Genomic DNA, 26199 nt, shown 5'->3' with positions numbered 1-26199 from the left:
TGAACTAACACTAATAGTTAGTCAACAATTAGTTAACTAATAGCTAGTTAACACTAACACTATGAACTATGAACACTAGAACTATGGCCAGTTCTAGGAAGATGGAATTCGTGGGATGCTTGCCTGATGGAAAAAGGTGAGGCATTTGGCAGAAGATAAAATTCTGCTTACAGAGTATAGATAAAGAGAGGACTTGAGGGAGGTATGGGTTATTTAGGTTAAGGTGTTATTGAGAACCTTACCTACAAACCAAGAAGAGGGAACAGGCAATAATATAAAAAAAACAAAACAAAAGAAGTGAAGTGGTTTAAGGCCACCTTAATGAAAAAAAAAAATTTTAGTTGAATTTCTCACCTTTAGTAAAATACTCTTAGATGATCTTTGGTAAAATACTCTTAGATGATCTTAAAAGTATTCAATAGAAGGAGGATATTACACTTTTAAACATTTTTTCCTACATCAGTCTCTTTCTTCCAATCCGACAAAGAGGAGGAATAAAAAGATCCTCTTTTGCATGAACACGTTAGAAACTGGAATATACATACTCTTCCTTGTCCACCTTTTCTCGGAGCTTCTTCAGTTGTTTACTTTGGCTGAACTGCAAATTTTGAATTATGTTCTCAAAGTATTCCTCTTCCTTGTAGTTCAACTGTATCATATAAAAATATTTTGGGAGAAGTATTAAAGCAGGTCACTGTAGCTCTAACTGAATCACCAGTTTAGTCTATTTTTAAGTAATCAAATGAAACCAAGTGTCAGACAAGCCTTCCTCTGTTGATATTTAATCCTTCCATTACAAATGATGATGATAACCTGTTATTTAGGACCTACTGTGCGCCAGGGATTCTTCCAAGCACTTTAAACATGTATTAGAAGTAAGGGCTGCTATTCTCATTATAAAGGTGAGGAAACTGAGACACTAAGCATTTCAGTTGCTTGCTCAGATGGGTGAGTTAGTTGAAGCTGGCATTTTAACCCAAGGAGTTCAGCTTTGAGTCTGTGCTCTTGGCTACTAAACTGCCACAAGGACCCCAGGACTTGTCTACTGGAACCAACTCATTTAAAGGAGTGCACCAAGCTTTTGTGCAAATGGAAAGGGAGGAGACGCCACTACAGCTTGCAAATCCCCACCTTCAGCTAGAAATCACTGGTTAGTAATCATTGCCATCCTGGATGGGGAAAGGATCCCTCTATCAGCAGAGTTTCAAGCATCGATGGTTACCACAGGTTAGCAATAGGACTAAAAGTCAGTAAGGTAGGAACTTTAATCTCCCGAGTTTCTGGTTTTCAACTATTAGATCTTTGTGTTTTTTGAACAAAAAAGGTGTGACCTGCTGGATCCAGTAGGGGAATGATTAGAAAGTGAAAAGAAACTAGATTTGACTAAGACACTGAGAGCTGCCTGTTATTCAGTCCATTTTTTTTTATCATAAATAACCCTTGATGCCAACTTGAAACCCACCCTTTGATGGTCTTAAATGACACTAGATTTTTCTTACTGTTCTTAAAATGAAATATATGGAATCCAAAATAACATTAACCATGTCCATCAAATTCAGTTCAGGCTAACATCTTTGACTTCAGCGTGAAAAATTTTATACTACGAAACTGTGGTTTTAGGCCCCTTCACCTAATTTCTGGCACTCCATAGCTGGATATGAAAATCTTACTGGTCTCAGGTATCTTTAGCCCAGAATGTTTATAGAGACTTACCTCAAGGTATTCATTATTCAGTTTGTTATCATTTGTAATAATGTCATCAGGATAGCCGATCCTTTCTTTAATTGCTAAGGCCTATGAAAATTATAACATTGAAAGTGAGGATGATGATCTAACTTTCAAACACAAATATTATAATTTTCCCATTGACTAGCTCAATCTATATAGTTTATTAAAAAAGTATATGACAACACTTGGAGACCTTTGGGATGGCTTCTTTCCAGAGTCCAAAAAGCTAAACTAGATCTGAGATTTAGTTTCTCATACTCAATTCTCATATGCTGCAGCTTTCCAAAGAAAAGCCAAAATAAAAAGTGGCAAGTCATTGTTCCACGTGTATTGTACTTTTTTATATTAATTTTTAAATTAAAAAAAAAAACGCAAACATTTTTCACTTACGATCATTCCGTTCTACATATATAATCAGTAATTCACAGTATCATCACATAGTTGCATATTCATCATCATGATCATTTCTTAGAACATTTGCATCGATTCAGAAAAAGAAATAAAAAGACAACAGAAAAAAATTTATACATACCATACCCCTTACCCCTCCCTTTCACTGATCACTAGCATTTCAATCTAAATTTATTTAAACATTTGTTCCCCCTATTATTTATTTTTGTTCCATATGTTTTCATGTATTGTACTTTTAAGAACTTTTTCTAAGAAAAACTTTTTTCTTCAATTTTACGGAAGTGTTAATATTTAGAGCATCCAATCTAGCAGCTTGTAATTATCTTTCCACTTCATTTATTTGGCTGAGAAGATAGATAGGGGCTTACAGGTTCAGTGCTAATATTCTTCCTGAATATTAGTTCCTGGGACTTTTTATGGTCTCTTTCAGCCTCTAATGCCAGCATACCTATATTTTCAAAGTTAAAGAATGACATTAATTTAAATGAATGGAAAACAAGCTTCTCCTAGTTATATCAGCTCATATTTACCACTTGTCTATCACTTGCTATTTCTAATTTTTAATTTTTAATATTTTAAACTTATTTTTTATTACTTTATCTTTATCACTTATTTATTACATTCTATTTTTATTTCTTTATTTCTCTCCTACTTTTTTCAAAGATGTTTGACTTTTGTTTTTTCCATACAACCTTGTCTTAAATAGTTTAACTTGAAGTTTTCATGGGGAATTACACCTGTGCCTTTGAGTTATTTGGCTTACCATCAAATGGATGTGGTTTTGCTACAAATCTGTAATATGTGCTCATGGATTTACCCAGTGGAACAAGTAACGTGTCACTGATGTCAGGCCCCGCCCATGTTTTTAAGTTTTCACACCATGGCTCATTACAAAGAAACATCATGGGTATAATCAGTCTCTCAATGGTGCTTTATTTCCTAGAAGACTTCCCAAGAGTGTTTAAGAGAGACAAAATCTGCAGAAAGTAAGAGGTGCCACATTAAATAGAATTTACTGTCAGATAGTTTGGGTAAACACTGTAGCAAAAAAATGAAACAGAGGTTTCTTTGTTGCAGAACTTCTTAGGGCCTAAAATTATGTTTTGGAAATATCCAAGAGGCAGGATTAATTTGTCCATTTAATCATTCAACATATGTTCAATTGCTTAAGAGCCACGTGCTTTGCAAGGGGCTGAGGATGCAACACCAGGTAAAATTGTCTGCCCTGGAGAACTTACTGTAAGAGCAACGACAGGCAGTGAAGAGTGTCAACTGTCAAATACTCACAACCTAGGAGCACAGGGATCAGGGAAGCTTCCTACAGAAGAACTCAACTCTTTTGACCATGGGAATTTTTTTGTGGAACAATGTGTAGGTCCAGTTTTCTAGTATACCACTTTGGGAACTCTAGAACAATCTAGAACAATCAAAGTGGACACACCAAACAGCTCCATGTCATGGATAGCTACAAAATGAAAGGATCAAACCCAATCTGAACTTCTGAGGAGAAATTCAGAATGGTGGAAAGATAGTTATACCGTGGGCTTAAATTCTAGGCTTAAGTCATTCAGGGCTCTTTGAGAGATGAAAAAAGTCTTTCCAGGTGATGTAATTCTGAAAGAGAACTAGACTAGCAGCTGATTCTCTTATTACAATAGGTTACAATAGTTTATTGCTGTATACTACTGTACCAGTACAAAGAATGGTTTGCTCTTCTTAACTCCCCTAAAATACGGAGGGATAATCAGTATGTACATGAATGTTGCTCATAAATCACACAGTTTTCAATGGACATGTTTCCAATGATCACTGGTTTTTATATAGTTATCATGACAAATGATCATAGTAAGTTTAAGTGGAAGGTTTCTTTAGTAATCTTAACTTTATCCTTATGCAATATGTTAGAAGCCTCAATAAAGGTTGCACAAAGTGGATAAATAGGTACAGTTGTAAGAAGTCTCTTTCGACATTCCCTTAGACCACCTTACAATGCACAAGTAAAATGTACCACCTTACATTTGCTTGAACAAAAATTCAATATTTTTCTCCTTAGGTCATGTAAAAAGCAAAACTGGGCATGTTATAAAAACTTAGCTAGACGTTTGCATTAAAAATCAAGGGAATCCCAGTGCCCGCCCACGTAAAAAAAAAAAAAAATCAAGGGGGCATTTTTAGACATTGGTTGAGGTCTTTTAGATATTTCATGAAATGAGGAAAATACGAACAATTGATATAGTATCTTTTAATTCTCTCCTTGGTCACGTAATTTTCCTCTCATTTTCTGAGATCTTCCTCAAACAAAAGGGAAATGGGAACATTTTCAAGTTTTAAACTGAACACGGAAAGTGGATATTGGTTGCAGAGGTAATAAAAGATGAAAATCATAAAAAAAACTTTCATGAAAAATGTTTCTAGAAGCATTAACATCATATAGGAGCTGAATTTATTTCTGCTATCCTTAATTATATTTTTCCTAACTTTTTAAAAAGTTAATCTTGGGCGGGTCACAGTGGCTCAGCAGGGGGAATTCTCGCCTGCCATGTCAGAGACACAGGTTCGATTCCTGATGCCTGCCCATGTAAAAAAAAAAAAAAAAAAGGAGTTAATCTTTTCTTTTAAAGAAAATTCTTTTTGATGGTGAACACCGCCTTGCTTGTTACCTTTTCTTCAGCTTTCTTTTTTGTTTCAGCATCCATCCAAGTAAGATCATCTAAAGTCTGAATGAAAACTTCCCGGATCTGTTTAATCAAATCTTCAACCTCAAATCAAAAGAACAGAAGACAAACTTAGGCCACAAATTCTTCTTTGTTAACATATAATTTTTTATAAAATAGAGCTACAACCTGTCTTTATATGACTTGATAATATGCTAATAAATGTAGGTTTACAGACAAACTATAATCTAAATAAATGGGGGGTATATATGGACCATCACATTGTTAAAGCAATACTGCCATTATCAGCACTATTGATTAAATGGGTCTTAACATATACATCAATTAAAAAATCATCTTTAATATTTTAGAACCACACATACTCTTTGAGACCAATGGAAAAAGGTTTATTTGGTCTGAACTAAAATTTTCTGTAGTCTATAATCTAATTCAACCTATCTGTATAGCTCATAGCTCATTTGAACAATTGAAACACAGAGAACACAGAATAAGAAAGAGGTCTTTTAATCCTGTATAGATTATTGTAATACCTGGATACATCCTATGCAGATATTAAAGCAGATATTCAAAAAGTATTGGCAAACTCCCTTGAGGGAGGGGAGAAAGAATACGGAACTATTAAACCTTACCATCAGGGAATCCTCTGATACTGCATCAAACTTTAAGGACACCCAAATCAATACACCATGCCCTTGATCATGAGGCTTACACTTGTGAAGTTTATGTAGGTAGCGAAAAACTTAGACTGCCTATGGGCATGACTAAGAGTTACTTCTGGAGGACCTCTTTTGCTGCTCAGATGTGGTTTCACTCTCTCTAAGCCCAACTCTACAAGTGAAATCATTGCCCTCCCCACTACGTGGGACATGACATCCAGGGGTGAAAGTCTCCCTGGCAATGTGGGAGATGACTCCCAGGGATGGGTCCAGACCTGGCACCGTGGGATCAACAATCCCATCCTGACCAGAGCGGGGAAAAGAAGTGTAACTAATAAAGTATCAGTGGCAGAGAGAATTCAAATAGAGTTAAGATACTAATCAGGAGGTTGCTCTTATGCAAGCTTCAGTTAGACCTTGCTACGTATCATAACCTGCCAACACTCAACCAGGACCATTCCAGCCAATCCTAAAGAACACCTAGAGCAATATATAAGATTCCAAAAGGGTTCCATGCACTAGAGTAACTTTCCAGAAACCCACAACCTCCAGATGGGTTTCTGGCCCAGATAAGTCCTGAAACCTAATCCAGCCTCTCCAGAACATCAGATAGTTCCATCTCCCTACCCCATTGTGCTGGTTTGAAAGGATGTATGTACCCTAGAAAAGCCATGTTTTAATCTTAATCCCATTTTGTAAGGGTAATGGTTTCTTCTAATTCCTATTCAGTACTGTTTGTTTGAAACTTTAATTAATCATCTCCTTGGTAATGTGTCTCAATCAAAAGTGGTTGTTAAGATGGATTAGGTGGAAATGTGTCTCCACCCGTTCCAGATGGGTCTTGATTACTTCACTGGAATTCTATAAAAGAGGAAACATTTTGGAGAAAGAAAGACATTCTGAGAGAGCAGAATGACATAGCCACGAGAAACAGAGTCTACCAGCCAGCAACCTTTGGAGATGAAGAAGGAAAATGTCTCCCAGGGTGCTTCATGAAATAAGAAGACAGGAGTTAAAGCTAGAAGATGATGCCATGCTTACCATGTGCCTTTCCACTTGAGAGAGAAACCCTGAGCTTCATCAGCCTTCTTGAATCAAGGTATGTTTCCATGGATGTTTTAGATTGGACATTTCTATAGACTTGTTTTAATTGGGACATTTCCACAGCCTAAAAGCTATTAATTTGCAACATATTAAAATTCCCCTTTTTAAAAGCCATTCCATTTCTGGTTTATTGCATTCTGGCAGCTAGCAAGCTAGAACACTCATATTAGTGACAGACCCTTCTAATATGAAAAATTTAGAATTGCCATAGCCCAAACATCCCTAAAGAGAGGGGTGGAAAGATCAAAGGTAATGGTGGAGTTATACAGAGAAGATAGGATTTAACAAATGAGTATGAATGCTGAAACATTAAATTGATATCTCTTTTAGTCTCCAGTATCTTAGAACAGCTAGAAGTAAAAACCTAAAATTGTGAAATTGTAACCCATGTCAAACTCTGAAATATGTTCTACAATTAATTGTAGTGCTGTGCTTTGAAATTTATGGCTTTTTTTGTATGTATGTTATTTTTCACAAAAAAAGAAGGAGAAAAAGTCAATTGTGATGATAAAAAATTATTTAAACCCTCTAGCCGCCTATATTCTGGAACAGCTAGAAGGAAAAATATGAGAGGATAGTATGGTAGCCCTTGACAAACTCTGGGATCTGTCCTGTAACTTACTTGTTGAAGAGCGCTTTGAAAACTTTTGCTTTTTTATTACTTTCCTTTGTATATATGTTTTACTATACAATTAAAAAAGTTAAAAATCAAAAAAGAATCTATGTTTGTATGTTAAGTTTTTAAAATAAAAACATTTTTAAAAGATTAGGACAAAGAATCACCCCAGAAACTTCCTCTGTTGCTCAGATGTGGCCTCTCTCTCTAAGCCAACTTGGCAGGTGAACTCACTGCCGTCCCCCCGCCCCTTACGTGGGACATGAGTCCAAGGGTATAGATCTCCCTGACAATGTGGGACAGAACTTCCCAGGATTTGCCAGGACCCAGCATCATGGGACTGAGAAAGCCTTTTTAACCAAAAGGGAAGAGAGAGAAATAAACAAAATAAAGTTTCAGTGGCTGAGAGATTTCAAATAGAATTGAGGTTATCCTGGAGGTTATTCTTATGCATTATATAGATATCGCTTTTTAGTTTATGATGTATTGGAGTGGCTGGAGGGAAGTACCTGAAACTGTTGAACCATGTTCTAGTAGCCTGAATTCTTGAAGAAGACTGTACAAAGAGATAACTTTCACAATGTAATTGTGTGATTGTGAAAACCTTGTGTCTGATGCTCTTTATATTCAGCGTATAAACAGATGAGTAAAAAAATATGGATAATAAATAAACAAGTAATAGGGGGATAAGGGGTAAAACAAATTGGGTAGATTGAAATACTAGTGGTCAATGAGAGGGAAGGGTAAGGATATGGGTTGTATGAGTTTTTTCTTTTTTTTTTAATTTCTTCTCTGGAGTGATGCGAATTTTCTAAAAATTACCATGGTGATGAATATACAATTGTGACGATATTGTGAGGCACTGATTGCAAACCATGTATAGACTGTATGTATGTGAAGATGTGTCAATAAAAATATAAAATCATCTTCAGAATGTAGTAGCTTCCACTGTCATATAAATCACACCAACATAAAATACTAACTGTTATTGCCATCAGCAGTTTAGTTAAGCATGATGTAGCATTTTGGTAGTTTTTTTCATCATACATTTAAGTCCCATTGTTTTTATTTCAGTAACAATGAAAAATGGGGTGCATTTCTTATACTTCAAATAAACCTGGGTTTACTTTCTTAGGTTTTGAAGAAAACATTAATTTCTTGCCCATTTTGCTAATAGAAGAGTTTATAAATGACAGTATCAAGAGAACATGTGTCTGGGTACTTTGAATACACAGCTTCTGGAAAATGGATAGTTTATTTTAGACTAAACCATATTAGAAACAGACTCTCTGGAAAGAAAATGGCAAATTATGATCCATGGTTCTCTAATTAACAAAATCTTAGCCAAATTACGGACTATTAGAATTGCTCATTGTCATAAGCAAATAATCGATAGTTTTGTTGTTCTGGAAACATTACCACATGTTTACTCTCTCCAGCAAATGCCGCTTCCACATAAAGCCTTCCCACAGCATTTTCCATATTCCCATTGACATAGTTTGCACAACGCCTCCAAGTTGCTATTTCTGATGTTGTGCCATAAAGGGCCTATAAAAGGGAAAAAGGATGTGGAGTTTGAACAGGAGCCGAAGGCTGGAGCATGGTAAGAGCACACATTTTTCACAAGGTTCTATTCTTTATGTGTCCTTTAAGTTCTTGCAGTATTCATTAATTTTTCTCACAAGGCATGTGTCCTTAACCAACGATAAAATATAATTTGATTGGACAGATTATTTATATATCATTTGAAAATAAGATACATTTTCAATATCATGTCCCTGTAGAACTCAATATCATGTTTCATAAAAAGTTAATATCCTTTTAGAAATCTCTAGAAAAAAAACCAATACTGTTAACCACTGCATATTTGAAAATGGGAAGAATGTTCAATAGATGCAACTTGGGGGACCTCTGGTATACAAGAAAACACAGTCCTGTTTTTTAATGTTTTAACTGAACTCCAAGTACTTAGAATAGCAGGTATATACATTTAAATAGCAATTATCAATAAATAGGCTGACTTAGGTAAGGGAAATTTCACACAATACCATGATATGCATTCCTTATTTTAAAAATGTGTCTACATTTTCATCTAAAGGAAAATGGAAAATTTCATATAGTTACAGAGGTTTTCTCTCCAGGACGCCAGTTAATACATGCATTTACATCTTTTCTTCCTCCATCCCTTCTGCCCTCTCCCCTCACTAAGGGAGTAAGGTAATTATTGCTTAAATAATGTAGATATGGGTCATGCCCAAGTAGGTCATATCTCAATGGATTGTCCATGTCATGTAGTCCGTCTGTGTATATGCTAATGTGCTGTGGCACCTAAAAATTAAATTAATGGAGACAGACACCTGTGCTATTACTTTGTGTGTGTGTGTGTGTGTGTGTGTGTGTGTGTGTGTGCAGGGTGGGGTGCATGGTCCGGGAATCGAACCCAGGTCTCCCACATGGAAGACAAGCATTCTACCACTGAACTACCCGTGCACTCCTTCTTCCATTACTTTTAATATGACAAAATTGAAGCCAGTAATCTTTCATGAACTGTGTAAATAACTGAATGGAACTCCTTACTCTGCAATATAGTCAAGAAGCCACAGTAGGCAGTCATGGGCAAAGCTCATAAAGACTGAAGTCTTTCCTATTCAGTGTATCCTAAATATGGGCAAGACGGTCTACATTTGGCATTTGGTCTCTTGGGGAGTTCACCATACCCTAGTAGTGTACATGGCAAGCCCTCAAAACCATGGATCTCCTTTTTATGCTTTAAGTCTTAAGAAAAGAGATTTTTTCTTCACCTTGCGGAAAGCATTTCTGGACTCCTTGTAGCTTCGGCTGAGGCTGCTTACAAGATCCATTATGAACCTCCAGGACATTAAATTTTGAAGATCTCTGTATAAAAAAACCCACCACCCAGCAACAGAAAAAATGAGGCTGTAAAGCTTCTGAAGAGTGATATGAAATGTAAACTTTGAGGGTATGGGCACTCTGATACACCTACCTGGCAGTATATTTGGTAAGAATGAGTTTAAGTTTGGTTAGATATTCTGGAGCATAAACAACCACATCTTCCTCATTTGGAATAGTAATATTCACAGTTGACATGATTTCATTAGTGAAATTTGACCAGCTGAATGGCTGGGAAAAAAGCAGGCATAAAACATTCAGATTCCAAGATTCAATTGTGATTAGACAATTAGACTTTAAAGGTGTCAGTTGCATCATTATATAATTATCACAATGGTCAGTTTAGTACTTAGTTGGCATTTTTCCTCCTTAACTGTTTCAATCAATTTTTGATTAAAAATTGGTTCTGCAACATGATTATGTAGATAGAATTTAATTGAACAATACAGGAGGAAAATCAAAGCCTCTCATCTTAAAGTCACACAACTAGTTTTTATGCTTATCACCATCTTCTTGGTCTAACCATAATTTGAAAAAAGAAAAAGAAATCTGGCCCTAAAAATAAAACTTCCTTGGCTTATGCAAAAAATTGATATATATATCAAAAATTGATATATCTATCATATATATGATGGATATATGGCGTTTATCTTTTAAAAGTGGATTTTAATAAACAATACATTCAAACAAAGTAATATATCTCAGTGGAAATCCTGCTACAAATGAAAACATGCTATTATAGCAGAGGTTTGTGATGTTACAGATACAACATTAATGGTTTCAATTAAGCGAAGCAAAAAATACATTTTAAACTATCAATATTCGGTCTATAGTTGTTCTTACTACAATTTTTTTATGCTTTTAAAACTAGGGTGCCAAAGGAAACAAAAACAAAATAGAAAAAAGTTTGGCTGCCAAAAGGAGTCTTGTCTTTCTATTATTTCTTAAATGAGAATGGTGATTAGTCAACCACAATGAAAATATAAGAAAGGCCATGGAAGTGAGATTAAGCAAACCTTGCTGAAATGCCACATTTAAGTGTTTGAGAATGTTTAAGAATATTATGAGTATCTTAGGTGTTATTATTCAAAAAATACTTACACATCACATACTAATTATGAGATGTTATTTACTTTTCTTGATTTTCTTTAGTTGTTAGAACCATTTTTTCTAAATAAATTTCTTAAACACATTTTACTAATTTATATTTAATATAGTAAATAAATTATATTAAATATAAATATTTAAATATATTAAATATATTCAAATATATTTAATATAATATATCTATATTAAAAAGTTCTATGTGAGAAATCCTCCACTCAATAAGTAATTTCCTCAATGAAAGTCCTTTTTAATACAATTAGTGCTAGAATTTTATCACTGAAGCTGGTCGTTTGTAGATTTTCCCATGGATGTTGCTTCATTTCCTGATCATGAGTGTCCACAAATATATAAGAATAAATGCATAGCTGAAAAAACAGATTTTTAGATACTAGCTAATGAATGACAACTAAGCAAAAAGGTGTAAATTGCTGCATATAAATGGAATCTATGAGAAAACATTTTTTTTTAACTTTTGTGGTCTAATTCTACATTTTTGCTCTGAACGAAGCCATAGACATTGATTAGAGCATTCACGTTCTATAAATAAATTACCCTTTTCAGAGTTAAAAAGAAACCCAGTTCCTTTACTGTTTAACTGTAAAAGTCAGATGACTATTAATGGTTTTTCAGAAAGATTTCCAGTTTTAATGTTTTCTAAGTCCTTTACTATGATATGTTGAATATTATTTCATAGCTGTCTTGAAAGGAATTCTACCTTTGAAATTCAATTCTAATTTAATGATTAATGAGTCAATTCTGGCAGCAATTAATGAAAAAACTTAATGACCTCAAGTAAGTTTCTTTAGGGCTGGTCATGAAGTCAAATGCTTGGTGTCATCTGAATTCATTTTGAACTTCAATTTATTTCAAAAAATAAGGAACCAATGAATTTTAGGAAATAGCATTTTAATGTTATAATTTTAGGAAATGGCCCAGTAAGAGAATACATAAAAGTTGCTACGTACCTGCTGATCGATCACTAATGAGAAGTTATTTTGGATCTGGGCCAATGTCATTTTGTTATAAAGAAGCATTGGATCATTTCGATCTTCGGGTTTAGTTGTAGCCTATGGATGTAATTTACAGTTATTATTTAAGAATTAAGAATTCTTTAGAAAAATGCAACTACATGTGAGGGAAAAGACATCTAAGATAAATGCAACACAATTTGATTTTTGTTCTATTCTATACATACTTTGTCATTTATTTCAGCATATAAAAAAGAAAAGTGAAATTTAAGGGATTTTAGGTATATTCAGTAAGAATTATCAAGATCTGGCTGCAGAAGGAAAAATCTGAGAGGATTGTGTGGTAGCCCATGACAAACTCTGGGATCTGTCCTGTAACTACTAGTTGAAGAGTGCTTTGAATACTAGTGTTTTTTTTATTTCTTTGCTTTGTATATATGCTATATTACATAATAAAAAAGTAAAAAAAAAAAAAAAACACAAAGAACTGCACTAGCTGCATTGTCACGTATAACATTCTTTCAAAATCTTTTTTATGCTCTGATACCTGCCAAACCACACGAGTAATATCTACAGCCCTCTCTTCTATGGTTAATGGTTACTTCAATTGTGACTCCACTTGTTTCACAGTACAACAAATTTTTTGGCAATAGTCATCACCAATTTATCTCTCAGATACTCTGTCTCCCCCATCCCCATCCAGTGTGTCAGTTAAAATACAGACAAAAAAAAAAAAGTCTCAGCAAGAATTTAACAGCATGGAAAGCAAAGAGAATTCCCAGTGAGTAGCATAGTTAGATTACAAATTTTCTGAGAGTGACAAAACCTGTGATTGACCTCCTATCTGGCCCAGTTTAGTGCTCTTGCACTTAGGAGCATCCAATTTTTTTTCACTAAATCTTATAAAAAGAGACAATTGTAATAAACTTCTTAACTAGTAGTTGAAACGAATAAATGCAATTTTAAGCAAGAAGAGACAAAAGGTAGAGGTTTAAAATAGAAATTATGCCTCAATGGCAATGACTCCAATTTCCCCTGTGGGTTACTTATTCATTCATTAATTATAAAAATGTATTGAACATCTCCTGCATAGAATACCATACTGCACACAAGAGAAGACATGGATGATGCAAGATGACTAATACACCATCCCAATCTTGGAGTCTAAGAGAGAAGAGAAAACATAGACACAAGTAATTCTGAGGCAAGACAGAACAGCAGAGTTGAAGCCGGTGAAGGCAGAACATGAACTGGGAAGGTATGAAGTGTTAAAAACCCTGGGCAGCAGGCTGTGCTCTAGCAATTCTTTTACCAATACAGAACCACACAGAACCCATTAACCTGCCATCCACACAGCTGCAGCTCCAAGCACAGTCTCTCCGACTGGAGATTTTGCATTTCATGTGGCCCCAGAAATTAAAATTGCCCTTAATGATTTTCAGTCTTCTGGACTGATGAAGCTAAAATGGCTTTGGTAAATGGTGGGAGACTTGGGGTAGTGTCGGAAGGAGCTCTGTAGCTCTTAGGGTCACTCTCACCATAGGTTCAATCAATAAATTGGATGCCACTTAACTTAGTTGAGACTGTGGAACCCTATCAGAAGAATATCAGAGAAGAAGGAACCAACCTAGACTCCAAGGGTTCACCTGGAACTGAAGGAAATTCAGGAATACTACCTTGGGCTTTGCTGCAATTCTCTTCTCTGAGATCCCCTGAATTCAGCAAACTGATAGGCTGAATTCAGTGTCATCACATTATTATCTGACTATGTTCAGATGTTAATACCTCTTAGCAGTGATGCCTTATAAGGTCAGAGACAATCTCTGTGATCACCTTAAACTTAAATAAAATTGTGCTTAGAAAAACTAAAACAGCTTTTGTGAATATTTCATCATCAAGTCTGTCCTGAATCTCAGAGGCATCTCAACAATAGTTTGTCATAAATGATGTCGTACATTTATAATAGGTAATTAACTGTATCTAGTTTAATATTTAAAAGCTTAGTGTGTCTCTTGGGTATCAGAAGCCAAGTTCATTATAAAATTCTATAGTTTCGGGAAAGGTCCTTTTGAAGTCAATGACCCATTACAGGGCTATGCATTTTTATTATTTGGTTTAGGAACTGCAAAGAATTGATCTTTACCCTTAAAATGCAATAGAAAGTGGGGTAAAAAAATGGCTGACATTATTCAGTGTATCTGAGAAAATATGTCTTACATTGGCAATTTCCTTTTCCAATTCCATAACTCTATTCATTTCCAAAGAAATCTCAGTTTCATTGATGGGCAGTCCTTCTTCCTGACGAATCAATTTAGCCACAGAAATCATAAAATCCACATATGCTGTACAAGCCTGTGAGAAAAAAACAGTAATGAATTACTGGAGAACATTCTAAGTATTCCTCATGGTGCTTTAACTTAATCTTTTCTCAATTCTGTATTAATTGTTGGTAACAGATAAAGCACAGTAATTGAAAATCCTTTCCTAACCCTAAAAGAAATGATCTCTACAAATTTTTGGAAGGTTAATGTGTCTTTGAATTAGACCAAAGCAACAAAGTATCAATTTGAAAGTACTAGATAATTTATAATCATTTGGGGCTGGAGATTTTTTAAATTTTCAGTCAAGTTACTTTAAATTGCTTTAATGAGAATTCATTCACAAACACTTGGTAATATGAAGAAATACTTCTTTTTCTTTAATAAAATCCTCTACCAAATTTTTTTCTCAGGCTTTCTCTGCTCAAATATATTATAGTTATTTTTTCAATTATTCATTAAAAGATAGGCACAAACACATATAATATTACTAAGACATCTTTATATCTTTCTTTTCAGGCTGAACAGTATTTTCAGGCACTCTCACATGAATGCCTCCAAAACACACTGTGGGTTTCAGTTAATATTGTAACTGGCTCTAAGTTACTGTAAAATTTCACTGCAAAAGACCACAGATTTTTTTTTTTAGATTTCAACTCTCCAAGAACTCTAAAATTCTTTATATTTATCTTCACATACATTTTACAAAAGCTGTAAACTAGTTGTATTAGTGACCTGTTACAAATATATAAATGCTTTTTTCAAGTTTAAAGTGGCATCAATACTGAGGAATGGAGTCCCACATTTGGAGGTCTCAAGCCATTGCTATTTAGCAACTATTTATTAAAATAAATGATCTTATTTCATTAAAATTTACTCAGAATTCAAGTTCCTAGCAACAGCCTTACTATAAGTAGGCAACTGACATTAAGAAAGACATAACACCAAGTCAGGGATAGATGGGCTCATTCTCCTAGGACTTGTTTAAAGGTAAATATAAAGGAAAATGACAAAATACTTAACTTTTTCACAGTGATAGAAGGGTTTTATGTCCCTACTAACTGATTTTAAGTGAAAGAGGCACACATACATAGCCACTGTGAATGCAAAGGCACATCTACATTCACAGTGACTCATTATGAGGACCAAATCTAAAACCAGCAGGGAAATGAAAATACTATTTTATTAAGCAAGAACCAATGCAAAATGAACAAAGTATTTGTGAATTTGAAAGTCAAGAGAACATTAAATAAGGCTTAAATAGTGGCAGTTCATGATCTTCACTAAATTCTAAATAAACAGTTTGCAAGAGAATAAGGCTATTTTCATGAATGCCCTGAAATACTGGGATTGTCTAACCAGCAACTCTATCTATGCGTCTGCTACTCAACAGAGCAAACTATTTTTCAGCTGTGAGTCTACATTAAAAACCTAATCACCTGTGTTGCTTCTGTATCTTGGCCGTTGTGAATAGTGCTGCTATAAACACTGGTGAAAATTATGTTCGAGTCCTTGCTTTCAACCCTTTGGGTGTATACCAAGCAATGGGATTGCCATATGGTTAATTCTGTTTTCAACTTTCAGAAGAACGACCAAACCAGTTTTCAAAATGGTTGAACTATTTTGCAATCTTATTAGCAATGTATAAGGGTTCCTATTTGTCCACATCCACACACTTATTATTTTCTGCTTTTTAAAAATAATAGCTATGCTAGTGGGTGTGAAGTGATATCTCATGGTGGCTTTGGCTTGCATTTCCCTGATGGGTCAACAGCATTGAGCATCTTTTCATATGCTTATGGACCATTTATATACCTTCTTTGAAGATGAGTCTGTTCAAGTGTTTGCCCATTTATAAGTTGGGTTATTTCTTTTCATGTTGAATAGTTGCATTTCTTTTTGTATACTGGATATTAAACCTATGTCAGATACATGCTTAAGAATTGTTTTCTCCCATTCTGTAGGTTGTCTTTCCACTTCCTTAAAATGTTGTTTGATAAACGTAAGTTTTTAAGGTTGACAAAGTCCATTGTATCTATTTTCTGTTTCATTGTTTGTACTTTTGGTGTCATATCTAAGAAATCACTGGCAAATCCAACAAATAAATGGATAAACAAAATGTGACGTATATACACAATGGAATATTATTCAACCATGAAAGGGAATGAAGTTCCAAAACATGCTACCACATGGATGAATTCATGTTGAGTGAAATAAGTCTGACACAAAAGACAGCTATTGCATGGTCTCACTTATATGAAACAGAAGAAGCAAACTCACAAAGATGGGCAACAGATTATAGGTCACCCTGGGCAGGAAGTTGTGAAAGGGAAAGAGGGAGTATTTGCTTAATGAGTATAGGGTTTCTGTTGGAGGTAATGAAAAGGCTGGGGTAATGGATATTGGTGATGATAGCACAATATTGTGAATGTGATTCATACCACAGAACTGTACACTTGAAAGTAGTTAAACTGGGAAATTTTGAATTGTACCACAATTTAAAAGTTTATTTTAAACCTAATCACTAAGGTCACAGTAATGAAAAGATGATTATATGCATATTCTCACCAATTAAAAGTGATTAGAGTTCTTGTTTCACTTTGAAGTAAACAAATGTCTGAGACCATACTTCAAGGAAGGAACTACTCCAATGTACAAGCATGCAGTGTTTTGAATTAATTCTATTTCAAAGCATAAAAATTCATCTGTCTGAACATAAAATTACTACTGACTATGAAGGAGGTGGCAATATGAATTTCCCAATACCAATTTACTAAGATTCTTTTTCTCTACTATATGGCATGCTTGTTTGTTAATAGGTGAGAAAATAATTGCAATTTTGTGCACTTTTTATTGATCTGGAAAACTAGTTCCAGTCCAGCATCTGTATCCTTACAGATATATTTAAAGACTAGGGAAATTGGCTCAAGGCAACACCAAGAACTTTCTAGATTACTGAGCCAGTAAAGTTTCCCAGAAAACTGGATACATACAGTATCACTGGCTTCTGGGATATCTGGATATTTAATACAACTGTCTAGAATATTCTACATCCTTTAATGAGTTTCATTACCTGGTAACTACTGCGATATGACTGGTTGAAATAACATGTCTTCTTATCTTGATCACCTTGCCTGGTTTCCAAATTTATCTAAAAGTTGTCAGAACTCAGGCTTACTGCTGCTGTTAAATGCTTTTTATGAGATATTCTACCTCAAGGTTTTAATTTTCTTCTTAGAGATCTTTATACATACATAAATTGTGAAATAATTGTAATTGTTATGATTTGGGAGAAAAGAATAGGCAGATACTTTAACATTTAAATAGTTTATTGGCCTAGATAGTTTTTAAATTGAAATTCACTGTTTTTCTTTTTTGCCATTGAAAAGGCAATTAATTTCTGGGACAGGGACCAGAATGTGCTAACTCTTTTCACTGGCATAAGGCAGCCTCTTTGTAGCACTGGGATAGTCATTCAGTGATCCTTTAATGAAGAAGATTCCACATAAACATCTATGTGGCCTTTTTTTAAAAAAAGAATTCTTTTAAAAAAATATTTTTTTTTGCCCATCTCAGCACTTAAAATAGCAGGTTCAAAGATGATAGTTCCTTTTAAACTGTTAGCTAGAATCTATATCATAACAGTTTCGTGGGATTTTTAATTACATACTACCAATGAGATGATATTTACCAACACTCAACACCTTGATTGTTATTCTAAGAACTACCTTCATTTTGAGGACCAAACAATGTGTGCTTAGAAACTGGCTCTATTTAGAAATTGGAGTCCTCTTTGCTAGAAAAGGTCAATGTTTGTTACAGTTGATGAAGGGGAAGAGAGCACTGCCATTTGATTGCTGTCCTCCAAATCTTAGAATCAATGCTAATGTCAAAAACCAAGGTCTAAAGAGGAATCAAAAGCTCTCCAGCTACACTGGCTGATATTTGGGTACCTTAGTGCTCTAACTACTCATGGATCAGGTGTTCCATTTTCAAAGATTCTCTTCTGGGTCACCCAGCTCGTACCACTGTAGTGCTCTGTTCCTGAAAGAAGAAAACCCACATAACATGGGGTGTGATGTGACTGATGCACCACAGAACTGTGCTGCATCACAGTTCTGCAAGTGATGAGTGGGAATATTTTATAGTGTTACACGGGAAGTTTCCCAGAATAACGCATGCAGAACCCATTTTACATGAAATATCAAGCAGGAAGAATATATTTCCTCTCAAAAGGCTTGAGAACTTTCTCCAGCCTAAGCACCATGTCAGGGGACATGTAGCTGCCAGCATAGAAAGACTTTCTCCCTTAGAGGCACTGTAGACAGACAGACAGACACAGCCACATCTGGGGATCAGAAATGAGGAAGCCTCCAAAGGAAGCAGGTTCTATAGCAGGGAGAGCATAGGATGGCTCCACCATGAATTAGCATGGAGAGTGTTCATCAGGTCATTGTGAGAAGAAATTGGAGATCTGTATGAGAACTTGCATAGCTTGTATGGTTTGCAGCATATATTTGGAAAGGACTGCATATTGTTCTTTTCATAAAATGAGTTGAGTTGATCTAAAAAAAATTCTCATTGTATTCACTAAGTCTGAAGTTAAAAAGTTCTTTATGTTTTTTTTAATTGTATAATATAACATATATACAGAGCAAAGAAAGGAAAAAAAAAAGCAGTAGTTTTCAAAGCACTCTTCAACAAGTAGTTACAGAACAGATTCCAGGAGAGGGCCAAGGTGGCAGCTTAGCGAGGTGTGGGATTTAGTATGTCCTCCAAAGCAGCTACTAAATAGCCAGGAACAGCACAAAACAACTGTTGGGGCCACGTCAGTGACTGGACACACAGCATACCCGAGTCTGGACCAGCTGCGAGCACCCCCAGAACCATGAGTTCTCCAAGCCGTGGTGACCAGCACCCCTCCCCTACAGGCTGCTTCCCAGAAGGGAAAGGAAAGGGACTTTACCAGCAGTAGGGGCTGAGCACAACTAAGCTTCAAATGTGGAATTAATTCACAAATTCTGACTACTAAAAATGGGCCCCCAGTCCCGCTGAACCTTGTCAAAGTGGAGGTTGCTGATTTTTGCCCCCACACTGAGGGGGCAGGGCTGATGGAAAAAGAAAAAAAAAGAAACAGATTTTTTGGATCAGATAGCACATAAATAACACTTGAAAGTGTCTGGGCTCTGAAGGAAAGGAGGGGGCACATAGGATCTGAAGGTACACAAAACAACATGCCAACTTATGCTCTTGATTGGCAAACCTGAGGAACAGGGGTCCTGCTCTGAGAAGGATTTTTCTCCTTCTTTTTTTTTTCTGTGGCTGTGTTTGTACAAAGGCTGGACTGCCTTTGGATACAGCAGCAGAGCTTCTCAGGCTGTAACTGCCCCCAGGCATAGGCAGACACAAGCTTGCTGGAGAGCTTGTCTGGAGCCTGTGCCTTCCCCAGGAGAGGCAGTGGGGTGGGGGGGCAGCTCAGGCAGATTCCCTCCCTCAAGGAATTCAGACCCCAGGATATGGAAATTCGAAGCAATTAAAGCCAGCCTACAACCTCTCCTCTATCTCCATCACACCCCAGCAAGGAGAGTCTGCTGAAATTAAAGGTATCACATCACCTTGCTGGTGGGACCCACAGGCAGACAAACGCTACATAATGGACAGGATAGGAAAAATGCAGAACCCAGAGGCTTTAAGTCTTTCAACCTGTTGGGTCTCACCCTCAGGGAAAACTGATGCAGGTGACTCTTTCCTCCTGACAGGAGCGCAGTTTGGTCTGGGAAAATCTGGCAAGGGTCTATAATACCTAAGTAGAACCACCTAAGGGTGGGGAGAAGCAGGCACCATACAGGTGGGGTAAGAAACAAGAAAACAAGAACTGAAAATTTCTCTTCTGTTAAACAAAACCTAAGCTAATGGTCCAGGATAAGCTGAACTGAATGTTAAAGTACAGACAGACAACAAATTCATCCAACAAGAAAACTCCAGTAAAAGAAGTTAAAACAATTTCCAGAATAAACTAATTAAGGTAATTAAATGCCTAGAGGCCAGCAAAAAATAATGAATCACACTAGGAAAATTGAAGATATGGCCCAGTCAAAGGAACAAACCAACAATTCAAATGAGATACAGGAGTTGAAACAATTAATTCAGAATGTTCGAACAGACATGGAAAACCTCATCAAAAATCAAATAAATGAATTGAGGGGGGATATAAAGAAGGCAAGGAGTGAAGAAAAAGAAGAAATTGAAAGTCTGAAAAAACAAATCACAGAACTCATGGAAATGAAAGGCATAGTAGAAGAGATGAAAAAAACAATGTTAGATTTCAAGAGGCAGAAGATAGGATTAGTGAACTGGAGGACGGAACATCTGAAATCCGACAAGCAAAGGAAAATATAGGGAAAGGAATGGAAAAATATGAGCAGGGACTCAGGGAATTGAATGACAATATGAAGTGCATGAATATATGTGTTGTGGGTGTCCCAGAAGAAGAGAGGGGAAAAGGAGGAGAAAAACTAATGGAAGAAATTATCACTGAAAATTTCCCAACTCTTATGAAAGACTTAAAATTACAGACCCAAGAAGTTCAGTGTACCCCAAAGACAATAGATCCAAATAGACATACTCCAAGACACTTGCTAATCAGAATGTCAGAGGTCAAAGAGAAAGAGAGAATCTTGAAAGGAGCAAGAGAAAAGCAATCCATCACATACAAGGGAAGCCCACTAAGGCTATATGTAGATTTCTCAGCAGAAACCATGGAGGCAAGAAGACAGTGGGATGATATATTTAAAGTACTAAAAGAGAAGAACTGCCAACCAAGAATTCTATATCCAGCAAAACTGTCCTTCAAAAATGAGGGAGAAATCAAAACATTTTCAGACAAAAAAATCACTGAGAGAATTTGTGACCAAGAGACTGGCTCTGCAAGAAATACTAAAGGGAGCACTAGGGGCAGATAGGAAAAGACAGGAGAGAGAGGTGTGGAGAAGAGTGTAGAAATGAAGACTATCAGTAAAGGTAAAAAGAAGAAAAATTAGATATGACATATAAAATCCAAAAGGCAAAATGGTACAAGAAAGTACTACTTGTACAATAATAACACTAAATGTTAATGGATTAAACTCCCCAATCAAAAGACATAGACAGGCAGAATGGATTAAAAAACAGGACTCATCTATATGCTGTCTACAGGAAACACATCTTAGTGCAAGGATAAGCATAGGTTGAAAGTGAAAGTTTGGGAAAAGATATGTCTTGTAAATAACAATCAGAAAAGAGCAGGAGTAGCTACACTAATATCCAACAAATTAGAACTTCAAATGTAAAACAGTTAAAAGAGACAAAGAAGGACACTATGTATTAATAAAAGGAACAATTCAACAAGAAGACATAGCAATCATAAATATTTATGCACCAAGCCAGAATGCTCCAAAATACATGAGGCAAACACTGAAAAGAGAAATAGACACATCTACCATAATAGTTGGAGACTTCAATTCCCCACTCTCATCAATGGACAGAACATCTAGACTGAGGATTAATAAAGAAACAGGACAGATCCTTTTAATAAGTGCCACCTCTAAAAAGTATCTTAGGTCTCTTCACCTTTCTACCATCCTAATTCACTACCATTTTCCACCTGGATTATCACACGCCCTCCTCTCTGATTTCTCTGGTTCCACTACCCATTCTTTTTAAAAAACAGCAACCAGAGTGATCTTTTTCAAAACAAATCTAATCACATCCAAATTACCCCTCTTCCCACCCTTTCCCTGGCCCCTCATTATTAGTTTATTTTATTTCCCTTATAATACTATTTCAATGTATCTTTTTCCTTAAAGTATTTGTCCTTTTGTCCCCTTCTATTAGAATTTGAGTGCCACGAGAACAAGGATCTTTCCTGCTTTGTTTTCCTTGGTATTCCTAATCGTACAAAAGTATCTGGCTACATAGTAGATGCTCAGTGAATATCTGTTGAATGAAAAACCAAAGTTAAATTCTAAGTACATTAAAGTAAGCTGCACTCATTTCCTAGTTCATCAGAATGTCTATTCTCAGTCCAAGTCCTGAGAATTTCTCTTAGCTTGTATTTTGGGTGAGTGGGAAAACAAAGTCATCTCTAGGTTTAATATCAATTCCAGCCTGAACCTACTCATTTAAAATCCTGCAGACCTCAGTTTGTGCTCTTTCCTAGGTAAGTACAGTGTCAAAAATTTCCCTAGTTTGTGTCTTTTCTGATGCAGATACACATCTAGATCCTAGGGCTTCTCTTTCTGGTTTCAGTCCATCAGAGCCATATTCCAAAGTTCTCTATCCTCATTCCTTTTTATATGAACCTCCAGTTTTTCTAAGAGTTCCAAGTTTCCTCATAAACTTTTCCCCACTCTTTCCCTTTCCATGCTTTGAACCACTATATCCTATAGCTTCTAATCGCCTATTCCTACCTTACCTCCTTCAGGATTTAATTCTTTAGCACAATGGTTTCCTCTTTTCTTTTAGCCCTGACATTCTTTATTCAAATAAGCAATATTGCTAATGTGTAAACAAGTAAAATAAAAAAATAAAATATGATGGATTTTCTTGAAGTATGTGTATATATGAGGATGTAAGGGCATGGAGTTCTGACATTGGCATACATAAAGTAGTTTGGAAACCATTGCCCCAGCTGGTTCTAGCTCCTCAGACAAACATTAGCACAGAGCATAAACATAAATGTGGCCCAATTATACTCAAATATTTTGGATTCCTAAATTTCCTTAAGGAAAAGGACAAAGGAAAACTTTGCCTTGATGATAAGCTAAAGGGGCAGCTATAACTCTTAACGGTGAAAAAGGCACAATTAGATGTTGTCCAGGCTACTGAAACTATCATTGGATTTACCCAGTCCATGTGTGTATATTTAAAAATACATAAAGGAACTTTTATAACTTGGAACTTGGTGAATATAAGAGAATTTTTTGAGACTGACAACTCAGTTTATAAAAAGAAAAATACACAATTTCCCACACATATGTAATAAACGAGAAGCTATACAAGTTCTCATAGAAATCTCTGGTTTCTCCTCGTTAATGATTTGATGAAATGGTAGAGAAATTGAGATCAATTCCAAATTATCCCTAATACAGAGCTTGGAAACTCTTCTGCTGTCTGTGATTCAATATATAAGAAATTTCTCAGGTGGTGAATGGTCCAATTTTACCATTTGAAGAATGGGAATAATTTTCTTATATAGATATGTAGAGCCTTGTAAGGAATAGAATTATTTTGAATCACACGACTTCCGTCCTTTAGGGGAGAATACTTTTCATTAAGTGATTTCTTCAGGCAATTAGAAAATGTCAGACCTGAGGTTTTACCTATTTAATAAGGGAGATGAGGCATCAGAAGCTCTTTGATGAGCTCCTCTGGAATACTTCATCAAGGGGAGAGATCCCACTCTGAGATGAAAGGGCTGTCTACATCACCCACCTTTTCTACATTTGACTAACGGCAGCTCATCTGTTGACAATTTGTTGGGATTCAGTATGTGGCTTTATCCCTAAACAGAGAGATGCTGATGACAATCACAGTTCTTTCTGTGGTGAGAAATACCTCTCACTTGATCAAAGCATTTGTGGCTGTTAACTAGGCTATTGGAAATTAAGTCAACTGGGGACTGGTGGTATATTTATTAGTGTTTAGAAGTGTGTGGTTTGCTGAACTTCAACTAGAAAAGAGGGCAAGAATCCCCTCATGTAGATGGGTACTTAGAGCAAGATTTATGTTTTCTTATTCTTTTTTCTTTGTATGCTGCATTGTGGGGGGAGGGTTACATTTCCTTCTTTTTCCATGTGACTGCCCCATTACTGCAGCACCATTTGTTAAACTTTTTCCTGGGAGGTGCATGGGCCAGGAATAGAAGCCAGGTTTCCTACATGGCAGGCAAGAATTCTACCACTGAACTACCCTTGACCCCCCACCCCTGTTCTTCTTGAATATCTAATGCTCTTTGGTTATACTTGAACCATAGCCAAATATTTAAGAATTCTTCACAAAAGGACCAAGGACATATGAGTGAATTAGTCCCTTTTTTCCTATGATTGTGGACCAAAGGACACATGAGTGAATTAGTCCCTTTTTTCCTATGGTTGTCCTCTGGATTCTATAATTTCCCTTGAATTCTAGTAGAGAAAGTGGTCAAGAAGCATCATCTATCTGCCTGATCAATAGGCATATTTTCACATCCATATTATACCAAGGTCTACCTGAAATCTTATGGCACTCAGGAAATGAGAAGTTGAAATATCTTACATTTAAGGACCAAAATCATTTTGGGAAATAAAAAATTTTTATGTTAAAAATGCCAAATTTTCATTTATATATAGTAGAAAAGATGACACAGGATCCCTAGAGTATAATTATTTATTACTGCTTCGTATGGTAGAAATTGCAAAATTTTGTACTTAATCACATTCGCATTTATCTTTATGTCAGTAAATTTTATTAAAAACAGTTGGGCAAGAAATATCATAACGGACTGCAAATGTTTTGTATGACAAGTTGCCATATCACAGATGAGAAACGTGACAGGAAATATGATTTCACTGGGTACAAGCATACCTATGACGAAGTCTCTGAGCTTGCTGCTGTGGTTACCTCAACTTTTTTCTACAAAGGAATATCTCAAGCCCTTTATTCAATTTTAGGCACCTACTTTTCAGATTTATCTTATATCTGCTAGTTAGTGTTTCTTTCTTTTGCCTTCAGAGACTCGTTCTTTTCCTATTACTCTACCTTTGCTACTTGATTCCTGAAAAATTTCTTTGCCAGTCTCTCCTACTTTATTCAATAGCCAGATAGAAAATACTTGGAGGCTCTCTCCTTAATAGCTAGAAATTTCCTTTTGGAAAATGGAGCTTTTCACTAAAAGTAAAGGGACAGGATTTGATCATGACTTTATTACCTGTTCAGTGCAGATCCCTTAGCAAGGAAGGCACAATCCATCTGCATCCTGAGACAGAGCTCTCAGCCCACTACCCTCAGAATTCATTATAGAGATATGGTGGGTCTCAATAAAGAAAACAGTATGCAAAAAGCAGTATATTTTTTTGAAAAAAGGCAAGAGGGTCTAATATGATTTAAAAGATTAATGTGAAAGGGTATTAGACATCACATTGCTTGAAACAAACAATATTATTACTCATCTCCTATCAAAAGGGACAAGACTATATCTAAGGCATATGCACTCTCCTAGATGTTAGCACATCCTTTATTTTTTTCACACTTTGGGAATTGGAATAAGGATTTAAAGACATTCAAGCAATTTTCAATCAATCCAACGACTGAGGATGAAACATCACTGGGTCATGACATTTAGCAAGTTCTGTTTATTTCCTGGAAAGGAAGCTGTACACAACAAGATGCCACACAGATGAATTCAAGCTAGTAAGACATATCAGTATGTCGATTTTTTAAATGTATGACTATGTTCGGTACTTATACAAATGTGTCTGTATGGCCTTTTGCCTTATTTTCGGCCTATACAGCACTGAGTTATCAGTTTTAGATAATAAGTCCCTGAAAAAGGATGGTGTTTATCTGTTCTTGTGGGGTACCCTGTGTCATACACATAAACTGGTTTCCTTAGTACTTTTAACGGACATTCTCTCTCCAGGTTTTCTGTAGAAGTATCATTGTCTAGAAAACAAGACAGAGTGGAAATCA

The 26199-nt window shown here is 35.7% G+C and overlaps 1 protein-coding gene across 5 annotated transcripts in view; it reads right to left on the bottom strand.

The window, feature by feature from the left end:
- The window catches only part of MME (membrane metalloendopeptidase), a 147696-nt gene that overhangs the window by 58013 nt on the left and 63484 nt on the right, over nt 1–26199 (bottom strand). For all 5 annotated transcript variants that reach the window (XM_077160832.1, XM_077160833.1, XM_077160834.1 and 2 more), the window contains 8 exons: nt 14393–14527; nt 12173–12274; nt 10195–10331; nt 9992–10085; nt 8610–8738; nt 4800–4898; nt 1714–1794; nt 546–649 (listed from right to left, as the gene is read on the bottom strand). In XM_077160832.1, coding sequence (XP_077016947.1) covers nt 546–649; nt 1714–1794; nt 4800–4898; nt 8610–8738; nt 9992–10085; nt 10195–10331; nt 12173–12274; nt 14393–14527 — 881 coding nt within the window. The remainder of the gene's footprint in view (nt 1–545; nt 650–1713; nt 1795–4799; nt 4899–8609; nt 8739–9991; nt 10086–10194; nt 10332–12172; nt 12275–14392; nt 14528–26199) is intronic.

The sequence above is a fragment of the Tamandua tetradactyla genome, chromosome 5 (assembly GCF_023851605.1).
Source record: "Tamandua tetradactyla isolate mTamTet1 chromosome 5, mTamTet1.pri, whole genome shotgun sequence".
NCBI lineage: Eukaryota > Metazoa > Chordata > Mammalia > Pilosa > Myrmecophagidae > Tamandua > Tamandua tetradactyla.
Note: the sequence above shows the minus strand (reverse complement) of the source record. Positions and strands in the feature narration are given on the sequence as shown.